We start from the raw sequence: 20,990 nt of genomic DNA on the forward strand, positions 1-20,990 counted from the left end.
GTGGGAAGAGATACAAACTAGATCTCATGTGCAGGAGCAAGCCAGCTCGTGTACCCCCTGGGGGCAGCTACTGCACACACAGACAGGCACGCTAACATGGGACGTCTCGTGGGCACAGGCTGAATTACACAGAGCCCCTTGACCAGACACAGAGTCCCAACAGGGGCCACCAGTATCCCTGTGAACGCACACAAGGCCTGGCAAGCACTCTCGCACGTGAGCACACACGCATGTGTACAAACCGGGCCGTGGAGACACTTACGCCTGCATTTGTAGCCTTGCTTGTTGAGACCCCTGAAAGGCAAATTCCCAAGGCAAAGTGAGCGAGGAGGAGTCCTGGATTGTCGGAGCCCTCCAAGCCCCCATAACTGCCCCCAGCAGCTGCAGCCAGCCCTCACCAGACAAACTCCTTGCACACGGAACAGAAGGTGGGCTGCCCAAAGAAGGTGGCGATGAACTCGTGATTCTTGATGTAGTGGATCTTGGCCTGTTTGATGGCTCCACGGCGGTTCATTGTAGGAAATTTGGCTTCGTCGTCACCGCGCATAGACTGCTTGCAATCTGGGGGCCACGAAATGGTGGTCAAAAAGAGGCACGGTACCTCTTCAGTCCACCTGGGGTGGCCCCGGACAGACCACTGATGGGGGCCATTTCCTTCAACCCTCACCCTGGCTCTGGCCTCAGAAGCTGGCAGTGTGGACCCAAGCCCCCAGTCCAGTGGGGGGGCCTTACCTTCGTCTTCTAGGAAATACTGCACTGACATCAGCACCTTGGCCTGCGGCTGCAGGTCCAGCTGTGGAGGTCAAGAAGGGGGACAACAAGGTCAGCTAGGGCCAGCCTTCCCACCCCCATGGCTGCCCCCCCAGCCCCCCTGAGGCCAAGCCAGCCCCAGCCGCCCAGGCAGACACCTGTCTGCCCTGTGTGGGCAGGCCCCGCCCCTGAGCCCCGCCCCACCAGCCAGGGGTATTATTACATTTGGGGAAGTGAAAGGATCCAGCCCACACCCAGCCCGGCCCCTGTGGCCCGGGAACACAATGGGAAAGGAAACTCCCCACCCCCAGACCCAGCCACCCCCTCAACAAGGATCCAAGAATGGAAACACCCTGTCCCCCACGTACACACACACAGAGACACAGACACACACTCACACTAACACATCCCTTGATGGTTCTCTGTCTTTATTTTTAAAACCTCGCCTTTTCCATGAAGCCCTCCTTGACTGACCCCCCCCGCCCCCGCAACCTGTTTGTAGCCTCCTCATACCGACTGGATGGTCCTGAGGGCAGGGCCTGAGCCTCTATTCCCCCACCACCCCCAGGGTCCCAGCCTGGGGACTGCCAGTCTCCCTTGGGGGAGTGGAGAGAGCATGGTGAGGAGGCCCCCTGAGTCCCTGCCTGCCTGGCTGGGGGTTGGTGCAGGGCTGTGCCAGCTGTTCTCCTGCCCTGGCCCCTTCACGCTTCACTGGAGTCTGACCAGAGCCGCGGACGGTTACGGGGTCTGTACCTGTTAAGACATCACGGCAGCAGGAGCCACACGTAACCGGGGGGGGGGGGCAGGAAGATGCTCTGCCGGCCTGGCATCCTTCAGAGCACCCGGCCACGTGGCCGTGCATGTGCAGTGTCCTGGCTTCGGTGGTGGGGGGGGGGGGGGCCAGGGCCTCCAGCTTCCCCCTTCTCCCAACTTCCTGCTGTTAAGACCATGACTGAGCTCACAAGCACCTGCCTAGGCTGGGAATATTTGTGGCAACTCCACAGAGAACTGGGAACAGTGGGTGTCTCTGAGAAGGGGGACTGGGGACCCCGTGCTGGGGTGGAGAAACACTCTTTTATATGTTTGAAATGTTTTACTACACGCATCTCCTGCCTTTAAAAAGTAAAAGGGAAGGAAGTCGCCGTAATAATGAGAACGGCTTTCTTTAACACCTATTATGTGCCCTTTACATCCAGTTGCCCTTTTTATCTGAACCGACCCTAAGGTAGGGACTTTTCATAGCGCCCTTTTACGGATGCGGAAACAGGCTCTGCGAGGCGGAGCGGCTGGGGAACCGCGGAGCCGGGGTCTGAACCCAGGCTGGGCTCCTGCGGAGCTGCTCTGGCCCCGGCATCGGTATCGGCACACACACACACCGGCGCGCCAGCACACGGCGCGCGCGGCTCGCCCCTCACCCAGAACTCGGCCTTGCCGTTGTTCTTCTTGCAGCGCTCGGCCAGCACCGACACGCCCACGGTCACCTCGGACATGGGCTCCTCGGCCGCCCGCATCAGCACGATCTGGATGACGCGGCCCTCGTAGATGTGGGCGTCAAATGTGGACTTCCACTCAGGATACATGGTCGGCTTCTTCTGCACCAGCGTCTTTCCACGCTCTGCCAAGGGGCGTTGGGCAAGGTGGGGGGCGGCCCTCTGTCCCTCCTTGGCCCCTCCACAGCCTTCAGCCCTGGCAGGATCTGACTGGCTGTCCCTCCCCGAGGGCCCCTGGCAGCTCCCCGGCACCCATGGGATGGAGGCCCCACTCCTCAGCCTCCACCACTGGGCTCTGCCAACCTCGCTAGCCTCGCCTCACCCATAACACACCGTGGTACATGGAACTCCCTGCGGCTCCTCTAGGGCACCCTGCCAGGCCCCGCCTTCTGGCCTTTGCTCCCACTGTTCCTTCCTCCTGGGGTTCTCTTCCTCTAGCCCCACTTCGATTTCACCCGCACTTAATGCATTAACTTGATGAACATGGGCTGAGAGCTTCCTCCATGCTAGCCAGATACTGGAGGCAAGGAACATGGCAGAAAGAGAAATAGACCTATCCCAGGTGTAGACAAACATGAACCAACTCCAACCTCAAGTAAATGTTAAAGCTGTGATGAGATTGAAGTGAGCAAGGCCCAAGGTTCTAGAACCACCCACAATCAGGTGGTCTGATCCAGCCTAGAGATCTAGGAAGCCTTCCTGTAGGAAGGGACAGCTTAGCTGCAAACTGAGGGTTTTTCAGGGATTTGCCAGGTAAGGACTGAGGCAAAAGGGAAACATATGAGGGGTATGCCTCCTCCAGGAAGCTCACCCTGACTCCAGGTGGGACAGGTGCCTCCTCTGGGCTTCCCATTACAGGACTTACCATCTGGGGAATGTTACCTCCCCCATCTGACTGTGAGCCCCATGAGGGTAGAGTCAGGTCAGTCCTGGAGCACAGTGGCATCTTTAGTACCAGCACAGACTCTAGCACAGATGGACGGACAGAAATTTTTGGGTAAAACAATCAACAGAAGAGGAGCCAGCCCTAGAGAGGCTTAAACTTAGCCAGCATCTGAGGTGCCAGTGAGTCTTGGTGGCCTCGCTCTCCTGAATCCATTGCTGGCCAGGGCAGGGAGACAAGGATGAGGAGAAAGAGCCCTCCGACAGCCAGGGGTCCTCTTGTTGGGCCCCAATTCTAAGCCCCACTGCTATCCTCAGCCTTCCAGGGTCCTGCCCTCAGCCCTACCTGTACTGAGCGCCTCCTTCATCTTCACGGCACAGAAGGGCTGGTTCGCCTCATCTGCGGCCTGCAGGCTGCCGAGCTCGTACGAGTTGAAGGCGATGCGCAGGAATGGGGCCATGGCAGGGCCCACAGTGGGGCTGCAGAGACAGAGGGGGTGGGCCAGACAGCTGGGACAGGGTTGACGGGCACAGCCTGGGAGCCACTGAGCTACCCACTCCCCCCCAGGGCTCGTGCACACAGCACTTAAAAGGCACCAGTACTAGTTCCCAATGTTAAAAATGGAGAAGTTTGATATGTCTGCATTTCTGGCTTCCCAGAAGATGTGGCAACACTGGGCCCACTGGGCAGTAGCCAGCTGGCATGGGGATGGCTGTCTCCCCTCTGTCAGGAACCCCTGCCAGGCTACCCCAGGCCAGGCAGACCCATTTCGCTCTGCTTCAAACCTGCGTGGGCCCTGGGGGCATTTGAGTCTGTGATCCCATTCGGAGAGCCACCCAGTGCCTCCCTCCCTCAGCACCCAATTGCTAGGCATCTACTGTGTGCCAGCTCCCCAGTATGTGCTCAGCTCCGGCACCTCAGGCCGGCCATTGCCAGCCAGGACAGGCAGGACAAGTACCCTTTCCTCCCTCTCTCTACCCCACATAGCCCTTCTGGTTTTTTAAAATTTATTCTTTTGCTCATAATTACCCAGGAAGACAAACAGGGCCCAGATGGTCTCCCCTTGCTTTTCAGAGAGGAAAACTGTAATTGCAACTAAACCAGAACCAAAAGGTGAAACTGAACTAATTTAGAGCCCACTGTGTGTGGAGCCAGGGCAGGGAGAGGCCCCACCTGCATCCGTGCACCAGACCCTTCTGAGCCCCTCAGGGTCAAATGCCTCTTGTCTGCCTAGAAGGTTGTCTGTACTTTCAAACTCATTTATTTTCCCAAATATAAAACTGTATTTTAATGTTGAATGTACCATTGAATGTGCTTTTTAAACCACACAGGCTAGCCCCCTACTCTCCTGTTCCTTGGCATTCCCCAAGTCAGGGCTCATGACAGAAGGCGACCCTGGGGAATCTTCTCAGGTTGCCAACTGTGGAGGACGCTCACATATGCAAGCACACGTGTGCACACTCACACAGCTACATAGATACCAGCCACAAGTGCAGGCTCTACATGAGGGTACATCACAACCACAGATGCCTGCACCAAGGCGTTCACTTTGCACGTGCACATATACATGTACTCATTCAATCCCATATCCAGGGGACTGAGTGTCGAACGCCTCCCTACGTGTGCATGTACACACAACAGTTGCCCCGCCCCTGGGGTGCCCCACCCTCCAGCTACCCCACAAGGCACCAGAGCAGTGGCTAGGTCTGCAGGGAGCTCCAGGCCCAGATGAGCTCACAGGAAACACTGGTCTCAGCCTGCAGCCCAGCCCAGCAGGCCTGGCCAGTCCTGTAGCCAGAGCAGAGGAAAAGGAGCAGGCAGGCCAGCCCCCACCACGTCACCTACCCAGGCCTGACTTCTGCTCCGTGGGAGAGAGAGTGGGTGTGTGAGCACATGCCTGAGTCCAGGACCCAAAGCCTTTAGCCTGAGACCTTTAACCTGAGAGTGCTCAGTGAGTGCCAGGGAAGCCAGGCCAGCTGCCCACGTCCTGGCAGATGCTGGCTCCTCCCTGGGCTGGAGCACACATGAGTGTGCATGTTGGTGTATGAGATGTATGTGGGTGTGACGGGTCTGTGTGAGTGTGACTGTGCACAGCCCTGGACATGCGTGTGTGCTTGTGAATACAAGTGCTGGAGTGGAGAACAAGGCTGCCTGAGCCAGATGTGAATGTGTGTGAGGGCCTGGGTGAGTGTGACCCTCCTGCCCCTCCAGGCCTCACGCACCCTGGTGAGCAATTCCTGGGGGTCCAGAGCAATTGCTGGGGCATCTGACCAGCACACACTTGCCACACCCTTGTAAACACACGCCCAGGGCCTGACCCCAGCAGACACAGCTCAGTCTTATGATTCCTAACAGGATATCCACGAAACCAAGGTTGTGCAGTGACTGGTTTGCTGAGGATGAAGCTTCAGCGGGTGGGCAGGGACAAAGGAGGAGCAGGTGTGCTGCAAGGGGCCTGGGCTCCAGGGTAAAGGGGCAAAACAATGGTCTGGCTGCCTGGGCATACAACCCTGCAGCCAACACCTGCTCAGTCGTGGTACTCTGGGCAGGTCACTTGGCCTCTCTGAGCCTGTCACCCCCATTTTCCAGATGAGGACTGGTACCTTGGGTACAGGGTTGTTGTGATGAGAACTCAGGTAGGAAGAGAGCTAGTATCAACGCAACAGGCCTCAGGGAGGGGTCCTCTCATTATCATCACTCCTTCTTACTTGAAGCACCCATCCCTCATGGCTTACAAAGTGCTCCTCCCTTCGTAGTTTACAATATGTGCTCACACCTCCCACCGCATCCACTCCAAATGCCCAGTGGTCCAGTTTTGAAAATGACCCCATGTCTCAGAATGGGAAACCCAGTCTCCAGAACCACACAGTAACTCATCTTGGGCACCCAGCTGCTCCAGTATCTGCTGCCCAGCCCCTCTTGCCCACTGCCTCCCCTGGGCCTGGCCCAAATGGCATGCAAGCTCCCTGGCTTCCCCTACTCTCAGCCCCGGCCAGCAGGAGGAACCGTACATGGGGCCTGCCTGAGACAAGGGGGCCAGAGGCAGACAAGGAGGGTGAGACAGAGCCATGGACAAGTCTTCCCACCCAGCCCCACAGGCCACCCTTCAGGCCTGCCCCCCCCCCCCCCCAGCCTTCTAAGGTCACATTGCCACTCACAGTTAGAAGCCACTGGATGGAAAACCATAACCACAGCAGGCTCAGGCCCTGGCCCCAAACCTGCACAGCCAGGCCACAGTGCCATGAGGAGGGGAACCCATGGCCTGCACAGGCTGCCCAGGGGCTACCTAGCAGTAACCCTAGGGTCAGGTCACCCAATACTGACTTCTCAGGACTAAAACCAGGGCCTGGGCCCCAGCCAGGTTCTGTCAGCTCCCCTGCCCCAAACTGTACCACCTAGACCCCAGGAGGGAGAGAGCAGCCGTGAGCAGGCACCCACTCCCATCAGTGTACGACCTTTCTGGGCCCCAGATGCCCCCTCTCCATAACAGGGCCAGAGTCTGCCAACCTACCTCACAGAGTAGCTAAGCAGGGATGAAGTAACGGCACAAAGTAAGGTGTGCCAGCTATTTATAGCCCCCATGCAAATAGGCCCAGGTCCATGGGCCCCAAAGGAAAGCCATTGCTGAGCCCCAGCCTGTGGCTGCTCTGCAGGGCCCTGTGAGGTGGGGAGTGGCAGGGGCTGGAACTATATAGCACTCCTCACAGGCAAGTTTCTGGAGCCAGCTGAGGCCAGCCAGGGCTTTCCCAGCCTGTGGGCTCTGAGCCTCTATTCTCCTGCTTCTGTGCCCAACAGTGGAGGGCAGCCCTGTGAAACAGAGAGCTCTGGACTTGGAGTCAAAGGATCTGATGTGAATCTCAGCTTCCTCACTTATAAGAACGACCCTCCTTTTCTAAACCAACAATGCACCAGATGCCAGGTCACGGCCTTGCATAAGCTCACTTTATCACTACACACGCCCAGGAGGTGGGTATTTTACTGATGAAGATATTGAGGTTCAGAGAGGCTAAGTGACTGGCCCAAAGTCACAAAGCCAGTAAGTAGGGGAAGAAGGATTTGAATCCAGGCCTACCTAATGTTGCATTGGTTCCTTCCCGTGTACCATGTGGCAAGAAAGAAAGAAAGAAAGGGATGGGAGGCAGAGATGTTCCAGGGAACAGTACACAAACAAACAAACATGAAGACAAAGACACCCTGCACTCGCCCTGGGTCTGCCCGCCCATCCCTCTCCAGGCTGGTCCCAGGCCCAACCTTGAGGAGCCCCTTCCCCTTCTGCAAATTAAAGTGGTACCAACCCTGAACTGCTGCTTCCCCTCCTGTACCAGCTGCTTAGGCCCAGCTTCTGGTTTCCCAAACCTGGGGAACAGGGTGATGCAGACCTGAACAAATCTGGAGCTGGCTGGCTCTTGAGATTAGCAACCCTTGGGAGGCATGGCCACAGTGGAGTCCCACCGCAGGGGGCAGAGGCCTGCCAGCCCTGCTCCCTCCTCTGTCCCAGAACAATAGCCCAGAGGCAAAGAAAGGGAGTGGCTGGGCCAGGCCAGAGTAAGCAGGTCACCTCCTCCAGAGCAAAAGGAAACCTGCTCCCAGTGAGTCCAGGGCAGTGGAAGAGGCTAGTCTAGAGGTGACCAGAGTGACTGCGTCAGCCAGGGCTCTCGGGGCATCAAGGCAGCCCCTGGCAGGTTAGCATACGTGTAGAACATCCATACTTGTACTCGTGAGGGTGTACCAGCAGAGGAGATTGAGGCAGGGGACACGATCTGAGAAGAGCCATAGGAACACAAATCCATTTTCTGATTTTTCTACAATAATCACGTGTAACTTACTTGATAGCCATTTTGTTAAAGGTGAAAAATAAAACCCAACAAGTCAAAATGTCTCCAAGAGACAGGCCCTCAGAGACTGACATGCCCACCTCTCCATTATACAGATGGGAAAACTGAGGCCAGGCCCCACAGTGAGGGACCCCTGGCCCCTAGTCCCAGTCTGGTGTCTGATTCTGCCTCAGGCCCACAGGGTGCCACCCACTGGACAGAGGAGTGAACTGGGGCTGGAGAAGAAGAGCCTTGGCCAAGCTCTCGGGTGAGGTACCTGTTGAAGGAACCAGAGGCAGCAGGTGAAGGCAAAGCAAGGACAAGTAGGGATCAGCTGAGAGCCCTGATTGGCTTGTTCTGGCTCCCCTGACCAGACCCCCGAGGTGAGGGGGTACACCCACACTCCACCTCATGCAGCCCCCTCCCACACATACCTGCCCAGCTTTAGGGCTGGTCCCTGCCCCTTGCCTATGGAGGGCACCAACAGCTGCCAGTAAAGACCAGGTGGCAGGTGGCAGGACAGAGGGGCAGTGTCAATCTAGGCCCTCCTAGGGATGCAGACCCTGGCTGGGGGAAGTCCACGGTCCATCCAGTCCACAGTGGCCTGGAGGGATGAATGAAGGAGGGAGGAGGAGAAATGGGGCCCAGGCAGTAGGAGTGAAGGAGAGTGAGAGGCAGCGAGAACAGGAGGGGGTAGAGCTGGCCCTGGCAGAGTTTCAAAATGACATGGGGTGGGAGTGGGGGGGTAGGGAGAAGCTGCCAGGCTGTGCAGGCAAGAGGGTATTCTGGCTGGAGGCTGGCCTCTCTACACAGCCTTCCCAGACAGAACCCAGTGGGGCATCCAGAAAATGGGCCCAGTAAGAGGGACAGGAGGCTGGAGGGGGGGACTGGAGGGGAAGGGGGTACAGCAAGATCCTTCCAAAGACCTTTCACCAGAGCCCCATGAGCCCAGCCCTATCCTGGGAGGAGAATCAGAGCTATGGTCTTAGGCTACAGCCAAATCTCAGAGCAGGGAAGAGCATGCCTGCTCCTCTTCAGGACTGGCGCCTCATCACCACCCCTCAACCCCTGCCTCTCCCCCACAAAGCCCCTGCAGCCCACGGCTCCAGAGCTCTCCTACTTCTCACTCCTCCCTTTCCCCAGCAACCCCTCCCCGTCTCAGTCACCGTCACCACCCTGTTGCCCCCTTGACCATTCTCCCCACAGCGTGGAATCTCCCATGCTCCCACGGCCCTTGAGGAAAGCCCATACCCCAGCCTGGCATGCAAGGATCCTTACACCAGGTCCTGCCCTTCTCTCTACCTCGAATCCCACCTTTGGCTAGTCTGTGGACACGTGCCTCACTTTCAATCCCCCCTTTGTTTTTGCATATTCTGTTCCCTCTGCCAGAATGTCCCCCTCCTCAACTTCTATGTATCCCTCCAGGTGGTTCAAAACGCTGGCCTGGGGGAGCCTACCACACTCCTTAGGAAGCCAGCTGCTCCCCAGCCCATGTGCCCCTTCTGGCATCTTGTGCAAGCATTTGGGCTCACTCTTGTGCCGAGGACCTGGGTTTGCTGCCTGGATGGTGTCTCTGTCTCTGGCTCAGCCTTCTGAGCCCCAGCTGCACCTCAAACTCTCCAGGAGATTATTTTTAAAAAACCTGTTGCCAAGCCCAGCCCAGACCACTGAAATCAGAGTTGGGAATCAGAGGTGGAGACTCGGCAGCATGATCTTATCTTTCGGGGGTTGCAGCACCCTAGGAATCCACTGAAGAACATGGGCCTTCTCCCCAGGAAAATGTATGCATGTGGTGACATGATCCTGCACATGATGGGGCAGGGGCAAGAGGCCCCAAAGGTCCAGGCAGCATGTACCCAGTGACAAGGCGTACAAGGCCCGGCCCTCATGGAGCGCCCTGCCTGGTCGTGGCACAGGCACATTAACATGTAATTACAGGGCAGCAAGTGGAGGCAAGGGATGCTGGGAGGAGGTGGCGGCCAGGGAAGTCTGTTGTCTGAGATGGCCAGAGAGGGCTGCAATGGAAGGGTGGGCGGGACACCCCGGGCCCAGCCTGCCTTAAGCAGAGGGCCTGGAGGGGTCTGAGGGGCAGGACTTGGGGCCCAGGCCTTCAGTGCTCACACTCACCTCTGCCAGCACAAGTGAGGGCAAAGCCTCCTCAGGGGCCCACCCTGCAGCAGGCACAGGCTCCGAGCCACCCAGCCAGCCCCAGGATTGCGGAAGCCCTGGGCTCGAGCACAGGCAGGGCTCTGGGTGCCCTCTGCGCAGGGAACAAAGGCTCCTTCACGGCGGGAGCCAGGGAGCCGGCTCCTGCGAGGACAAGGGGGCCTCTGTGAGGAGCCAGGGAGGGGGCCTCTCCAGGAATAACACACGTGTGTGCACACAGACACACCCACCAGCCCCAACACACGCAGTCCACGTGGGGAGCCCCACAAGAATGCAGACCCACACGGGCACGGCTGTGACCACAGGCGCGGACACACACCCGTGCAGCTCAGCGACACACAGACACACTCCCCACTCCCCGGCTCTCTTCTGTCAGGAGGTCCAGGCACACAGACCACACAGGACGCGAACGCCCACGCGCGGCCACCGGCACACTGAGATCCTCCTGCCCAGAAGGCACCTCGAGTGCAAGATGTCCACAAGGGGACAGGCGTGCTCCAGGCAGGCGCAGAGAGAACGCACGGGCCAGGCAGGACCCACACACGGCCGACTAGGGTCTGGCCCCAACAAAGTCCAAATGCAGCTCTCTCCACTGCAGACTCCCAGACACCATGACTGGGACTGGAGGTGGGAGAGGCGGAAAGGGCAGCACGGGGGTCAGGCCAGGCCTCCCTGCTGAGGAAGGTGGAGAAGGTCCCTCCCAACCCAGAGCAAAGTCCAAAGTGAGTAAGGGAAGGAGTGGGTCGGCCAGGCACATCCTGTCTGCCGGGCTTGGAGGCGAAGTTGGCGGAGGCTGAGAACGGGGCCCAGGGGTCATGGGTGGCAGTCACAGGCCGGCGCATGGGAGGGGGGGCTTGCACCTGTGCGGGTCGGGGCAGCCATGCCTGACGTCCCTCACATGACCTCCATCGAGACGCCAAGCTTACTCTGCAGAAACTGATGAGCAGTGATGGGGAGCAACTTGCCCAAAGGCACGAGGCAAATGGGGCAGTCCATTTGCAGGAGGGGGCTGCAGGAGGAAGTGCAGGGGAATTTTTGGCTCTAGCCCTGGAACTGCCCTATCTATACAGCCTCAAGAAAAGCGGGGTTTGTGTGTGGGGGGTGAGAGGAGCAGCCCCTCTCATCAGTCCCAAGTAGATGGGCCCAAGGCCTCTCAGCCCTTCTTTCTGTCACCCACAGAGGCCTCCTCCTACAGGGAGTCCCCAGGATTTTCTGAATTATTGATAGCAATTTTTGAGTTTGGGAGAAGGCGAGACAGTCACCTAAGCCTGTTGCCATCCTTCCCTACGAGGTTGGCAGCACTCATATGGTGCCTTCCCCCTTTCTAGATCAGGAGAAAGCTGCGAGAGAGGCAGCACTGTGGCATGCCATCCCATGGCAGGCAGCACACAGAAGAGCTGGAGAGCTTGGGCCTGCCTGAACCTACACCAGGTCTAGTTTCAGATCTGGTCTAACCTGGGTGCCTTGCAAGCTGGGTCAATCTGTCCTGGCGTCCTCCTCATCTGTAAAATGGGAACAATCTTGCCTGCCATGGGGCTGTGCTGAGAGACAGTGATGGCACATGCAAGCCATCAGCATCGTCATAATGTTGATATCCTCACACCTGGCCTTCTCCCCAGACACCCCTCTGCCCATCCCTAGCTGTCCTAGGGGCCCCCATATTTCCTTGGATTGGATGGAAAAGAGGCTCTAAAGCCACCTAGTCCAGGAGTGTTCTGCGCTGGTCTGGTACTCCAGAAAAAAATCCAGGCTGGGCGAAATCAGCTGGACTAGGTCAGCCTCTACCCTACTCAGGGCCTCGGTCTCCCTGTCTTGACAATGGGAGACCTCTAGTCTTGCTCCAGCCCTGATACTCGAGCACTCTGTAATCTACCTCCCTCTAGCCACCAGTCGCCCCAGAACCCCCTCCCAAGAAGACACCTGATCTGGCCTTGAGCTTTGGTGACTGCCTGCTCCACCGTGCCTGTTTACCCAACACGGCCATAGACATGATCTAAAGCTTCCGGGGCTGTTATGAAAACAGTGGCTCAGCTACCACAAGCCTGCCCTCATGGGCACCTTGGCAGGGACCTTTGCAGGATGGCCAGTAGCCTTGTCTTATGAACAGTCCACCCCAGGCCTCCAAAGTCCTACTTAACCCTTTCTCCCCATCCCATCACAGGCTTTAGATGCTACCTCTTGACTCTCAGGTCTCTACTTTCAGCCTGCATCTTCCTGAGCTCAAGGCTCATGGGTCTACCTGCCTCCCCGACCTCATCATGAGAACACAGAGACATTCAAACCTGTCCAAGCCAGGTCTGCTGCCTCCTAGCAGTCGCTACGCCCACCCGGCTGCTCCAGCCAGGCCCCTGGGAGTCATTTTTCATCTTCCCCCTCCTCCCCACACAGTGACACTGTCATTTCTGCCTCTGTGGCCTACCCTGAGAGCTCCTCTTCTCTCTACCCCATCCCCGTCTTGACCACCATCGGTTCCCTGGGCTCTGCCCCAGCCCACTCACGACTTTGCCTCCTCTACTCTGACCCCACAGCCCCTCTGCCCCAGCAACCAGAGGGGTCTTTTAAGACAGTAAAGCAGATCTCATCCTACCCTACCCAAACCCCAGGGATACCCACTACCCTTCTGGTAAAGTCCAGCCTCCTACCCAGGTCTCTGAGGCCCCACCAGGCCTGCCCCATTACCTCTCTGACCTTGGTCACTGCACGGCCCCCACCCCCCAACTCCTCTGCCTCGGCCACAATGACCTCTTTCACTTTCCCTGAAAAGCCATTTTTCCTCAGTTAGGTGCCTCTGTACTTGCTGTTCCATCTTACTAGACTCCCACCTCTCACCTTGACACCTCATCACTCAGGTCTCAGACGGACACTCCCTGAGCTGCCCATGAGGCAGTCCTGGCTCAGCGGCAAGGAGCCAGTACGTGGTGAGCAACGAGCCACACCCAGGCCTGCTGGTCACTGCAGAGGTCCCATTCCTTAACCTTCAGATGTCTCGCTCACACTCGTCACCCAGGCCTGCTCATCTCCACCCCTCCGGCCTTTAGCCCCTGCCCCACACCTTTGCCATTTCCACCCTTCAACGCCCGAGACCCCCAAGTCTCTTGGCCCCAGATGGCAAAGGCCGAAGCTCAGCCCTCACTGGTCTGACTTTCTCCATGGCCTTAGGGCAGGCAGGCCCCTGCCATCAGTCGCCAAGGATATATGTAGACCGTGTGTGAGTCTTTTCCTTGCCTCCACTCCTTCGATCTCCATCAGCTCCAGCTGCCTACCACTTTGCCCAGCCCAAAGGCTGGCTCCCAGGTCCAAAGGGCAGGCAGGCTGGCAGGAGGCTCACCACTCACCCCCTCAGCTCCTGCTTGGCTGCTCCAAGCCCAGTGTCCCTCAGGGGACCGGAGTGGGGGAGAGGGGCCAAAGGGAGGAGTGGGGGGGGGGGGCAGTCAGCAGCTGCGAACTGCCATTCCCTTCCCTGCATCCATTTGTCATGAGATCTATTTTTCTTCCTTTGAAAGGGAGTGAGGGGGAGAGGAGCAGGAGGGGGCTGAGTGGCTGAGTGGGCACAGCTGTTCCATCTCGGAGCTCCTCTCCTCGGAGGATGCAGAACCTATTGAACCAAGAGATCCCTACCCCGCCCCCGCCCCACTGCTGCTGGAGGCAGAATCGAAGGGGGATGAGGGAGGCAGAGACCTGGCTTCTCAGCCCAGCTCTGCAGTCCCCGGGCCCCGTGACACTGGACCAGTCCTCAGCCCATCAGACAATAATACCCCCGTCATCAGCACCACGTGACGTTTTTTGAACAGTCATCTTAAACCCCAAGTTTCAACATAACGGTTTCTACTCATTAAATACTTAGAATGGGCCAGGCACCAGTGCTAGTTACTTTGCATACATTATCTGTTGTTTCCTGCAGCACAAAACCCCATAAACAGGAACGCTGTCATCATCCCATTTGCCAGATGGAGAAATGGAGATGCTGAGAGTCAAAACTACATGCCCAGGCTCATACACTTTTTTGGAGCTACTGAATCGCCAGAGATGCAGCCCAGCTGTGGCCACTCAGAAGGGGCCATGCTCAACAGAGCTCAGGCTCTGAACTTCAGCTTGCAGCCATGGAGCCAGGGAAGAACCAGGGCTGTGGGGGCTGTAGGTGGGACCTCCTGGCCTCTGACCCTCATCCCTCTCCTTGAGCCCCCAACAAAGCCTGATCCGCCTGACTCCCATCCCAGTTCCACCAGCCCTTTCTAAATAGTGGAAAGCCTGGTCAGTCGGCCTAGCCAGCTGGCCAGGCACTACTCTCCTCAGCAGGCAAGGAGGGGGCGGGGCAAGCCATGGACGGAGGGCTGGTCAGTCCCACTCTGAAACCACTTCCTGGGCAGCCTGGAGGAAGTGAGCCTCCGGAAACGCCTGAGATGGATGGGCCTCTCCCCTGGGAGATGTGGACAGACCACTCCAGGAAGAGTGCTCTGCCTGCCTCCCAGATTGGCAACCCCACTTGCACCAGGTATGGACGCTGCGTGGACAGAGGAGCTGACAGGATCCCTGTCCGCCTGCCGAACGCCTCGGCCCCATGACCACAAACAGCCCACTTCCTCCTCTGCAGCAGCGGCCACAAACGGTGCCTGCACAGCTGACCCAGCCTTTCCCCGGGCCCCTACCCCACGCCAAGTTCTGGTCAGCCCAGGGACTGGGGGCCAGGTGGGCAGCAAAGCCCAAATCCCTCACGGCTCTGTGGTCACAGCCACACCGCAAATCTCCCCTCAGGTGCCAGACACAGGCCGCCTGGCTGGGCTGTGACCCTGCCCAGGACTCCCCTTTCTGGCCCCATAATGGGCTCAGTGTGGTGTGTGTGGGCAGGCATGTGAGTGCACGGATGATGGCGGTGACAAGTGAGCCTCGGTGTACACGTCTGAGCGTGCCTGTGGGTGAGTCCCTGTGAACACCTGTGTGTATGTGTGTGTATGTGTGATGTATATGCAGGCAGGCGTGTCCCTCCTCCCAGCCACATGCTTGTGGGTCTGTGGGTCTCAGTTTCTGCATCCTCGAATGAGCACCTCTAACGTCTTGGAGAGCTGGGGAGGTGATGTTTGAGACCTTAAAGTGGGCTGATTCCAATTAATCGAACTTCTTAGAGCCTGAAGCCCAGAGCTGGGAGGGGCTGGGTCTCTGACCTCGGGGAGCAGAGGTGTCACCAGCCAACCAAGGGCACATCACCTCCTCCCCACTAGGCTCGGGGAGAGGATGAATAAACAGAAGGTCCAGTGAAGACCCTGGCCTTGTTCCGCCTCCATCCCACCCCAGAAGAGAGGGTCCTGATCTCCTGGTCCCCCAACTCCACCCCGGTCAGATCCAGGAAGCCCAGCCCCATAGCCTCACAATCTGTTCAGTCACCCCCAGGACTTGTAGATGCCTGACTGCCGGTGCCCTCGGCACATCGGCACATCGCTCCCCCAAACCATGCTCCCTGGGGCTCTGGCTGCTCAGTGGATAACTGCAAAGCAGGGTTGTTTGCATTGCAATGGGGGCTGAAGGAGGCAAAGCTGGCCCCAAAGAGAGGAATTTCTAGCTTTATGAGGGGCTTTGGGGAGGCAGAAGCCTTCCATAGCATTCTTTAGAGACTCAGCCCAGCTCACCTCTGAATTTGGGAGGTGAGGATAGGGATTTCAAGCCTCTCCTTAGGCCCCAGAGAGACTGGGGATGGAGGGAGGACTAGATGTGGAAAGAATGCAGTTGTGCCAGGAGCTGGGAGTACCAGTTTAATTTCCAACTCTACCTCCAGCCCACTATGGGGCTCAAGGCGAACTTCAGTTTCCTCGTGTGACAATGTGGACAGCCTGAGACAGATGTACAGTGCCACGGAAAAGCTGATACATTCACCCCTAATCCTCTTCTTTCATGCCACCTTCTCTCTAACTGATTAGCAGAGTGCCACCACTCCTTGCCCCAAACCACTGGTGGGCCCCAGGCCTCTGAGCTCCAAGGCCAGAGCCTGCCCTGGGCCAGAAGCCAATGTCCCGGCAAGGAGCCCCTCGTAGGCAGGGCAAGTTGCTGCCTGCTTCTGGCACCCAGATCCCACACTCACAGCAAGGACTCTGTGTACACTCCACCGCTCCCACCATCCCACGGTGGAAGGGTGGGAGCCCAAGGAGGAAGGCTGCTCCTGTGTATCATCTACCTATCCAACCATCTAAGAGGACCCGGTCTTACCTGGAGTGCCTGGCTCCTGCTTGCCCTTAGCCCTGGTTCCTGCTGCCGCTGCCACCCAACAGCCACCAGGAGAAGGAGGCTCGCTGCCGCGCACAGGCCAGTTCCCAGCAGACCTGCAGAGGCAGGAGAGAAGAGATGAACCGGGAGGCACTGTCAAGCAGGCTCTCTCACCAGCCAGCCCCAGCATGGCTGACACGGTCTGGCTCAACCTTGCCTGGCTCTGAGAACTTTGGCTTTTCTATTCTGTGAAATGGGGTGCTAAGGGAGGGAACATTGTGCCCCTGAAGCCTCAGAGCATTTCCAGTCTGCAGGGGGGACCCACAGATACAGGCAGGAAAAATGTTCTAACTCTCCTGTCTGTGGAGATTGCCCTGTGGGCTTGGAAAAACTAGTGTGCAATCAGTGCCGCCACTCTGTGGTCACAGGCAACTCCTCTGAGCCTCAGGTTTTCTCACCTTTAAAGAGAGAAGAGGGCCACGGTGGCTCAGCAGGCAAGAATGCTCGCCTGCCATGCCACAGGACCTGGGTTTGTTCCCCGGTGCCTGCCCATGTAAAGTGAGAAGACACTAGTGCGCTTTCCCTGGGTGGTTTCTAAGCTCCCATGATGTGACGTGTCTAGTCCTACGGTGAACTTTCATTAGGAGTTACAAATGAATAGCGATGCTTTTTTATGTCTAGTCTTGCACCTTACAGTTCAGGCGATTCTCACATTATCATTGTGCCCGTTGTACAGCTGGAAAAACTGAGGCCTAATGATGTCCTGGAAGGAATGAATGGCAAAGGCAGCAAGAGGGCTTGAGTCTCCTGGCTGCAAGGCCTGAGCACTTTTACTGTAGGCCAGGCTATGACTCCACCAAAGATTTCCTTCCCCAGAGGTGCGCCCCTTCTCCAGATACAGACCCCCATAACTACTCCCTTGGGGCCGATGCAACCTCAGGTTTTATCTTTTTGTCTGCACTTTAAATAACTTCTAGTTTTGATTTAAACTCCAATTACCTATACCATCTAAACTAAAGTGTCAGTGCCCTGCAGTCACAGCTCCAAATCATCCCCCACCCCACTGCACCCCCTCCCCCAATGCTGTTGCCAAGCCTAGGAGTGGTGGACGGGTGTCACGTAGACTGAGTGGGGGGGGGTGCTGGGGGCTCTGTCAGCCCCTCCTTCCTCCTACAAACAGTCTGGTCAAAGGGGTAGGAGAGGTAACTGACATACCAACAGACAGCAAGGCAGGAAATTGGGTTGGAGACTATCTAGGCTTTCATTATCCCTAGCTCCCAAGAGAATGAGGACCATAAAGTTGGGGGCAGAGATGGGGAGGTGGGGGATGGTTACTAAACTATACTTAGTATGTGCCAAGCATTCATTATGAGTGAAGGCTGTGCTAAAGGACTTTCAACACAGGATCTCCAGCCCTCACAGCAGCCTTCTCCATTCTGCAGATAAGGAAGCTGAGCCTTAAAGGGGCCTAGCTCAGGGCTTTTGCTCTTAAGACAAAAGACTTGAGCCCAAGTCTTTCCTGGTTCCAAAGTCTTGATCACAACACTACAAACCCCAGGGTTTTCCCTTTGGTGTCTGTCAACTTGGGAGAGTGGAGGCAGGAGCAGGGCTGGGCTTGGTGCATGTCATGTGCACACCCCCACCCTTGCAGCCTCCCACACGCTCAAATATATGCTGGGGACTCTCACCCCACCCCGCTCCCCCAGCACTGTTACCTGGGACACAGACCATGCACACACCTTGTCACACCCCCTCCTGCACCAACACCCACACTTAGGGCACTCTCAGTTCCCCACAGACACAGTCACGCCCTGAGCACACACACTCGCAGTTTCATACAGTCAGACTGTGAGTCTCCCACCAGTCACTCACTCACACTGGAACCTCACTCCACCAATGCCTCACCCTCAGCCAGGGCTGTCACACACTGGATCCCCTGCACCATCTCACGGGCAGGCACAAACACCTCCACATCTCACAAACACACACACAAACACAGGTCACACAGCTGCTCTCTGCCAGCTTGTCTGCCTGCCCCACCCCATAGTCCACAGCAGGAAGGAGGAAACCCAAGGGACCAGTCCCTTCCCTCAGTGACCAGGGCAGCCTAGCCCCAGCAGCTCAGTGGCAAAAGGAAAGGAAGAATCAAATATGTATACATACATACACACACACAGACGCTTACGTGAGGCTGGCATCCTGATACCAGGGGCTCCCACGATTAACAGCTCAAATGTAGTCATGGCCAATGGGTCACCCCATGACACACCCATGCAATGCGATACCCTCCAGACACTCACGGGGATATACACACACACACACACACACACACACACACACACACACTCCAACACATGGAGAGGAGTCTGGTGACAAAGAACACACCAAGACATGACACATACATAGTTGCAAAGGACACATGCAACCAGACACACACATACACATTGACTATTCACATACATTAAAAAGGAAACACACACAGGGGCAAGTCCCAGACCCCATGACAAAGAATATACAAGAAGGCACAAACACAATATACCCACATGCCCAGACACAGGCAACTCATTATAAGATGTAGGATCGGCACATACAGTATGGGGACCAGAGAAAAGGACCCTCCCCCATACTATCAAATCATTATGACCAGGTTTAAGCAGGGGGGTTGGTGGGGCTCTCCCCTCCCCCCAAAAGTTAGGGAAGTGGGGGCTTTTCTGACCTTGCTCACCTCCTACCCCACCCCCCACCCCAGTGGACAAAAGGGTGTGCCAGGCCCCTTCCTCCCCTTCCCCTCACCAGGCTGGGGTGGGCTGGTGGCGCCTGGGCAATGGAGGAGCCTGGCTGGGGACAGATAACCAGGCAGGGGCCACCGGAGGAGGGGGCTGAGAAGAGCTGAGGGGTGGAGAGGCGGGGCCGGAAGGGGGATGGAGGCTGGAGGGACGCTCAATTCAGAGACAGCTGGAGAGACAGAGACATCGAGACTGAAAGAAGAAATACAGCAAGAAGTAGGCCCTGCGCGGACTGGACAGGGACCCAGGACGGGAGGACAGACGCGGTGGCCAGCCTGGCCTCGGCCCTGGAGTGGAAAAGAGGACGTAACAGATAGACAGGGGACAGCGGAGGGAGAAGCGGACATGGGCAGGGGGCGGGCTCCGGCAGGACAGGACCAAGGGGTCCGGGGAGGGGGGCGATGGGGCAGGCGGAGAGATTGACACAGAAAGGGGCTGGGGAGTGCTGGACAGGAGGACATAGAGCGATGGGGATGGACAGAGAGCCCCAGAAAGACTCGAGAGAGACAGACAGACACTTGGAGGAGCTAGAGGCACAGAGGCTGTGTAGAAGGGCTAGGGACAAGGGGCCTTCGGCCCCGCCATTTGACGGAGGGACCGACAGACGGATGGACCGAGGGACCAGAGGGTCTCCGCGGACGGCGGTACTTTCTCTGGCCGCGGCTTAGTTTCTCGGTTTCGGAAACGGGAACTGGAGACTGGGAGGGGATTGAGAGGAGTGGCGCGCCCTCCGGGTAGCCCCGACCCCGAGCCCAGGCCCGGCCCTCACTCACCTCCGGGCTCGGGGCCAGGCGCCAGGGGTCTCGGTGGGCGGAGTCTGGCTCCCGGCGTGACTCCGGGACTTGCGCGGGCGAGGGTCGGTGCGGGTCCTGACTGGGGCGGACGAGGAGATCTATGCGGTACGGCCCGGGTCTCGGATCGGCTGGCGGACGCCGGGGGTCGGACGGGGATTCGGGACTCCAGCGGGCTCCCGCTCCTGCGCCGCAGCACACGGAAGTGCCAGGGGGCGGGGCGGCGCGACCTCACCCAGGTGCCGGCAGGCCCCGCCCACGGCCGGCCCCGCCCCTTGGTCCGCCCTCGCCAGCCCTGAGCCGGGGTTTGGTGTCTGCCTGGCTCGGTGCGCGTGGCTCCCTGTCTGGGCCTCTCAGCCCTTCCCCGCACACTTCGCGCTCTCGCCCGCCATGAGCGCGCGCACCAGCCCTCAGAGCGGATTCCGTTTTACAGGAGGGCGCTGAGACCCGGGCCGTGCCCCCCTGCCACTGCTCCCGTACACCCGGGTCCCCCTCGTCGGAGGCGCCGGCGGGGGTTCCCCGACTTTCCATGCTCCGGACTCTCCACTCGCCAGCTGGCTCGCCTCGCCCAGCTTCGCTCCTTCTCTTCCTGTTGGCTGGAGCGCGTCCGTGGCCGGGCTCGGTGCCCACAGCCAGGCCTGCCGGTCCCGGCCCAGACTCCAGAGACGGAACTGGAAAGACTCCAGGGCGGGAGCTTCTGGCTGGTCCGCTGCTACTCCACAGGCGGTTCTGGGTGCCGCCCCTATCCAAATCCGCCCTCCACCCCCCCACCAGTCTACCACTTTCCTGCTGCCACCTTGGGGACCTCCCCCAGCAGGCATCCGAACTTCCTTTCCAGACCTGGAACCTGGAAATGTTAGTCATCATTTATTCATTCATTCATTGACTGAGTGTTCTCCTGGGGACCGAGTGGGGCCCAGGGGAATTCATTCCTCTGCCCCCAAAGCTCTGAAAGCTATTAGCCCAATACTCATCCAAAAAATGTCACCTCCCAAAAGGCAAAAAGGGAGGTTTCCCACATTCTGGAGGAATAATTAGAGAGGAGGAAAGGGGAGGGTCAGAACAGCTTTTCCTAAGCCTAATGGATGGAATGGGGGACAATTCCTGAGGGGGCCTGA

General features: G+C 58.0%; 1 protein-coding gene across 2 annotated transcripts in view; it reads right to left on the bottom strand.

Annotated features, from left to right (window-relative positions):
• Window positions 1–20,067, bottom strand: part of PRKCD (protein kinase C delta) — a 33,751-nt gene extending 13,684 nt beyond the window's left edge. For both annotated transcript variants that reach the window (XM_077129001.1, XM_077129002.1), the window contains exons 1-7: window positions 19,855–20,067; window positions 16,299–16,411; window positions 3,469–3,602; window positions 2,166–2,365; window positions 733–793; window positions 399–561; window positions 263–294 (exon numbers count right to left, since the gene is read on the bottom strand). In XM_077129001.1, coding sequence (XP_076985116.1) covers window positions 263–294; window positions 399–561; window positions 733–793; window positions 2,166–2,365; window positions 3,469–3,583 — 571 coding nt within the window. In that variant the 5' untranslated portion in view covers window positions 3,584–3,602; window positions 16,299–16,411; window positions 19,855–20,067. The remainder of the gene's footprint in view (window positions 1–262; window positions 295–398; window positions 562–732; window positions 794–2,165; window positions 2,366–3,468; window positions 3,603–16,298; window positions 16,412–19,854) is intronic.
• Between the last annotated feature and the right edge of the window lie 923 nt (window positions 20,068–20,990).

This window comes from Tamandua tetradactyla, chromosome 15 (genome assembly GCF_023851605.1).
Source record: "Tamandua tetradactyla isolate mTamTet1 chromosome 15, mTamTet1.pri, whole genome shotgun sequence".
In the NCBI taxonomy this organism is placed as follows: Eukaryota; Metazoa; Chordata; class Mammalia; order Pilosa; family Myrmecophagidae; genus Tamandua; species Tamandua tetradactyla.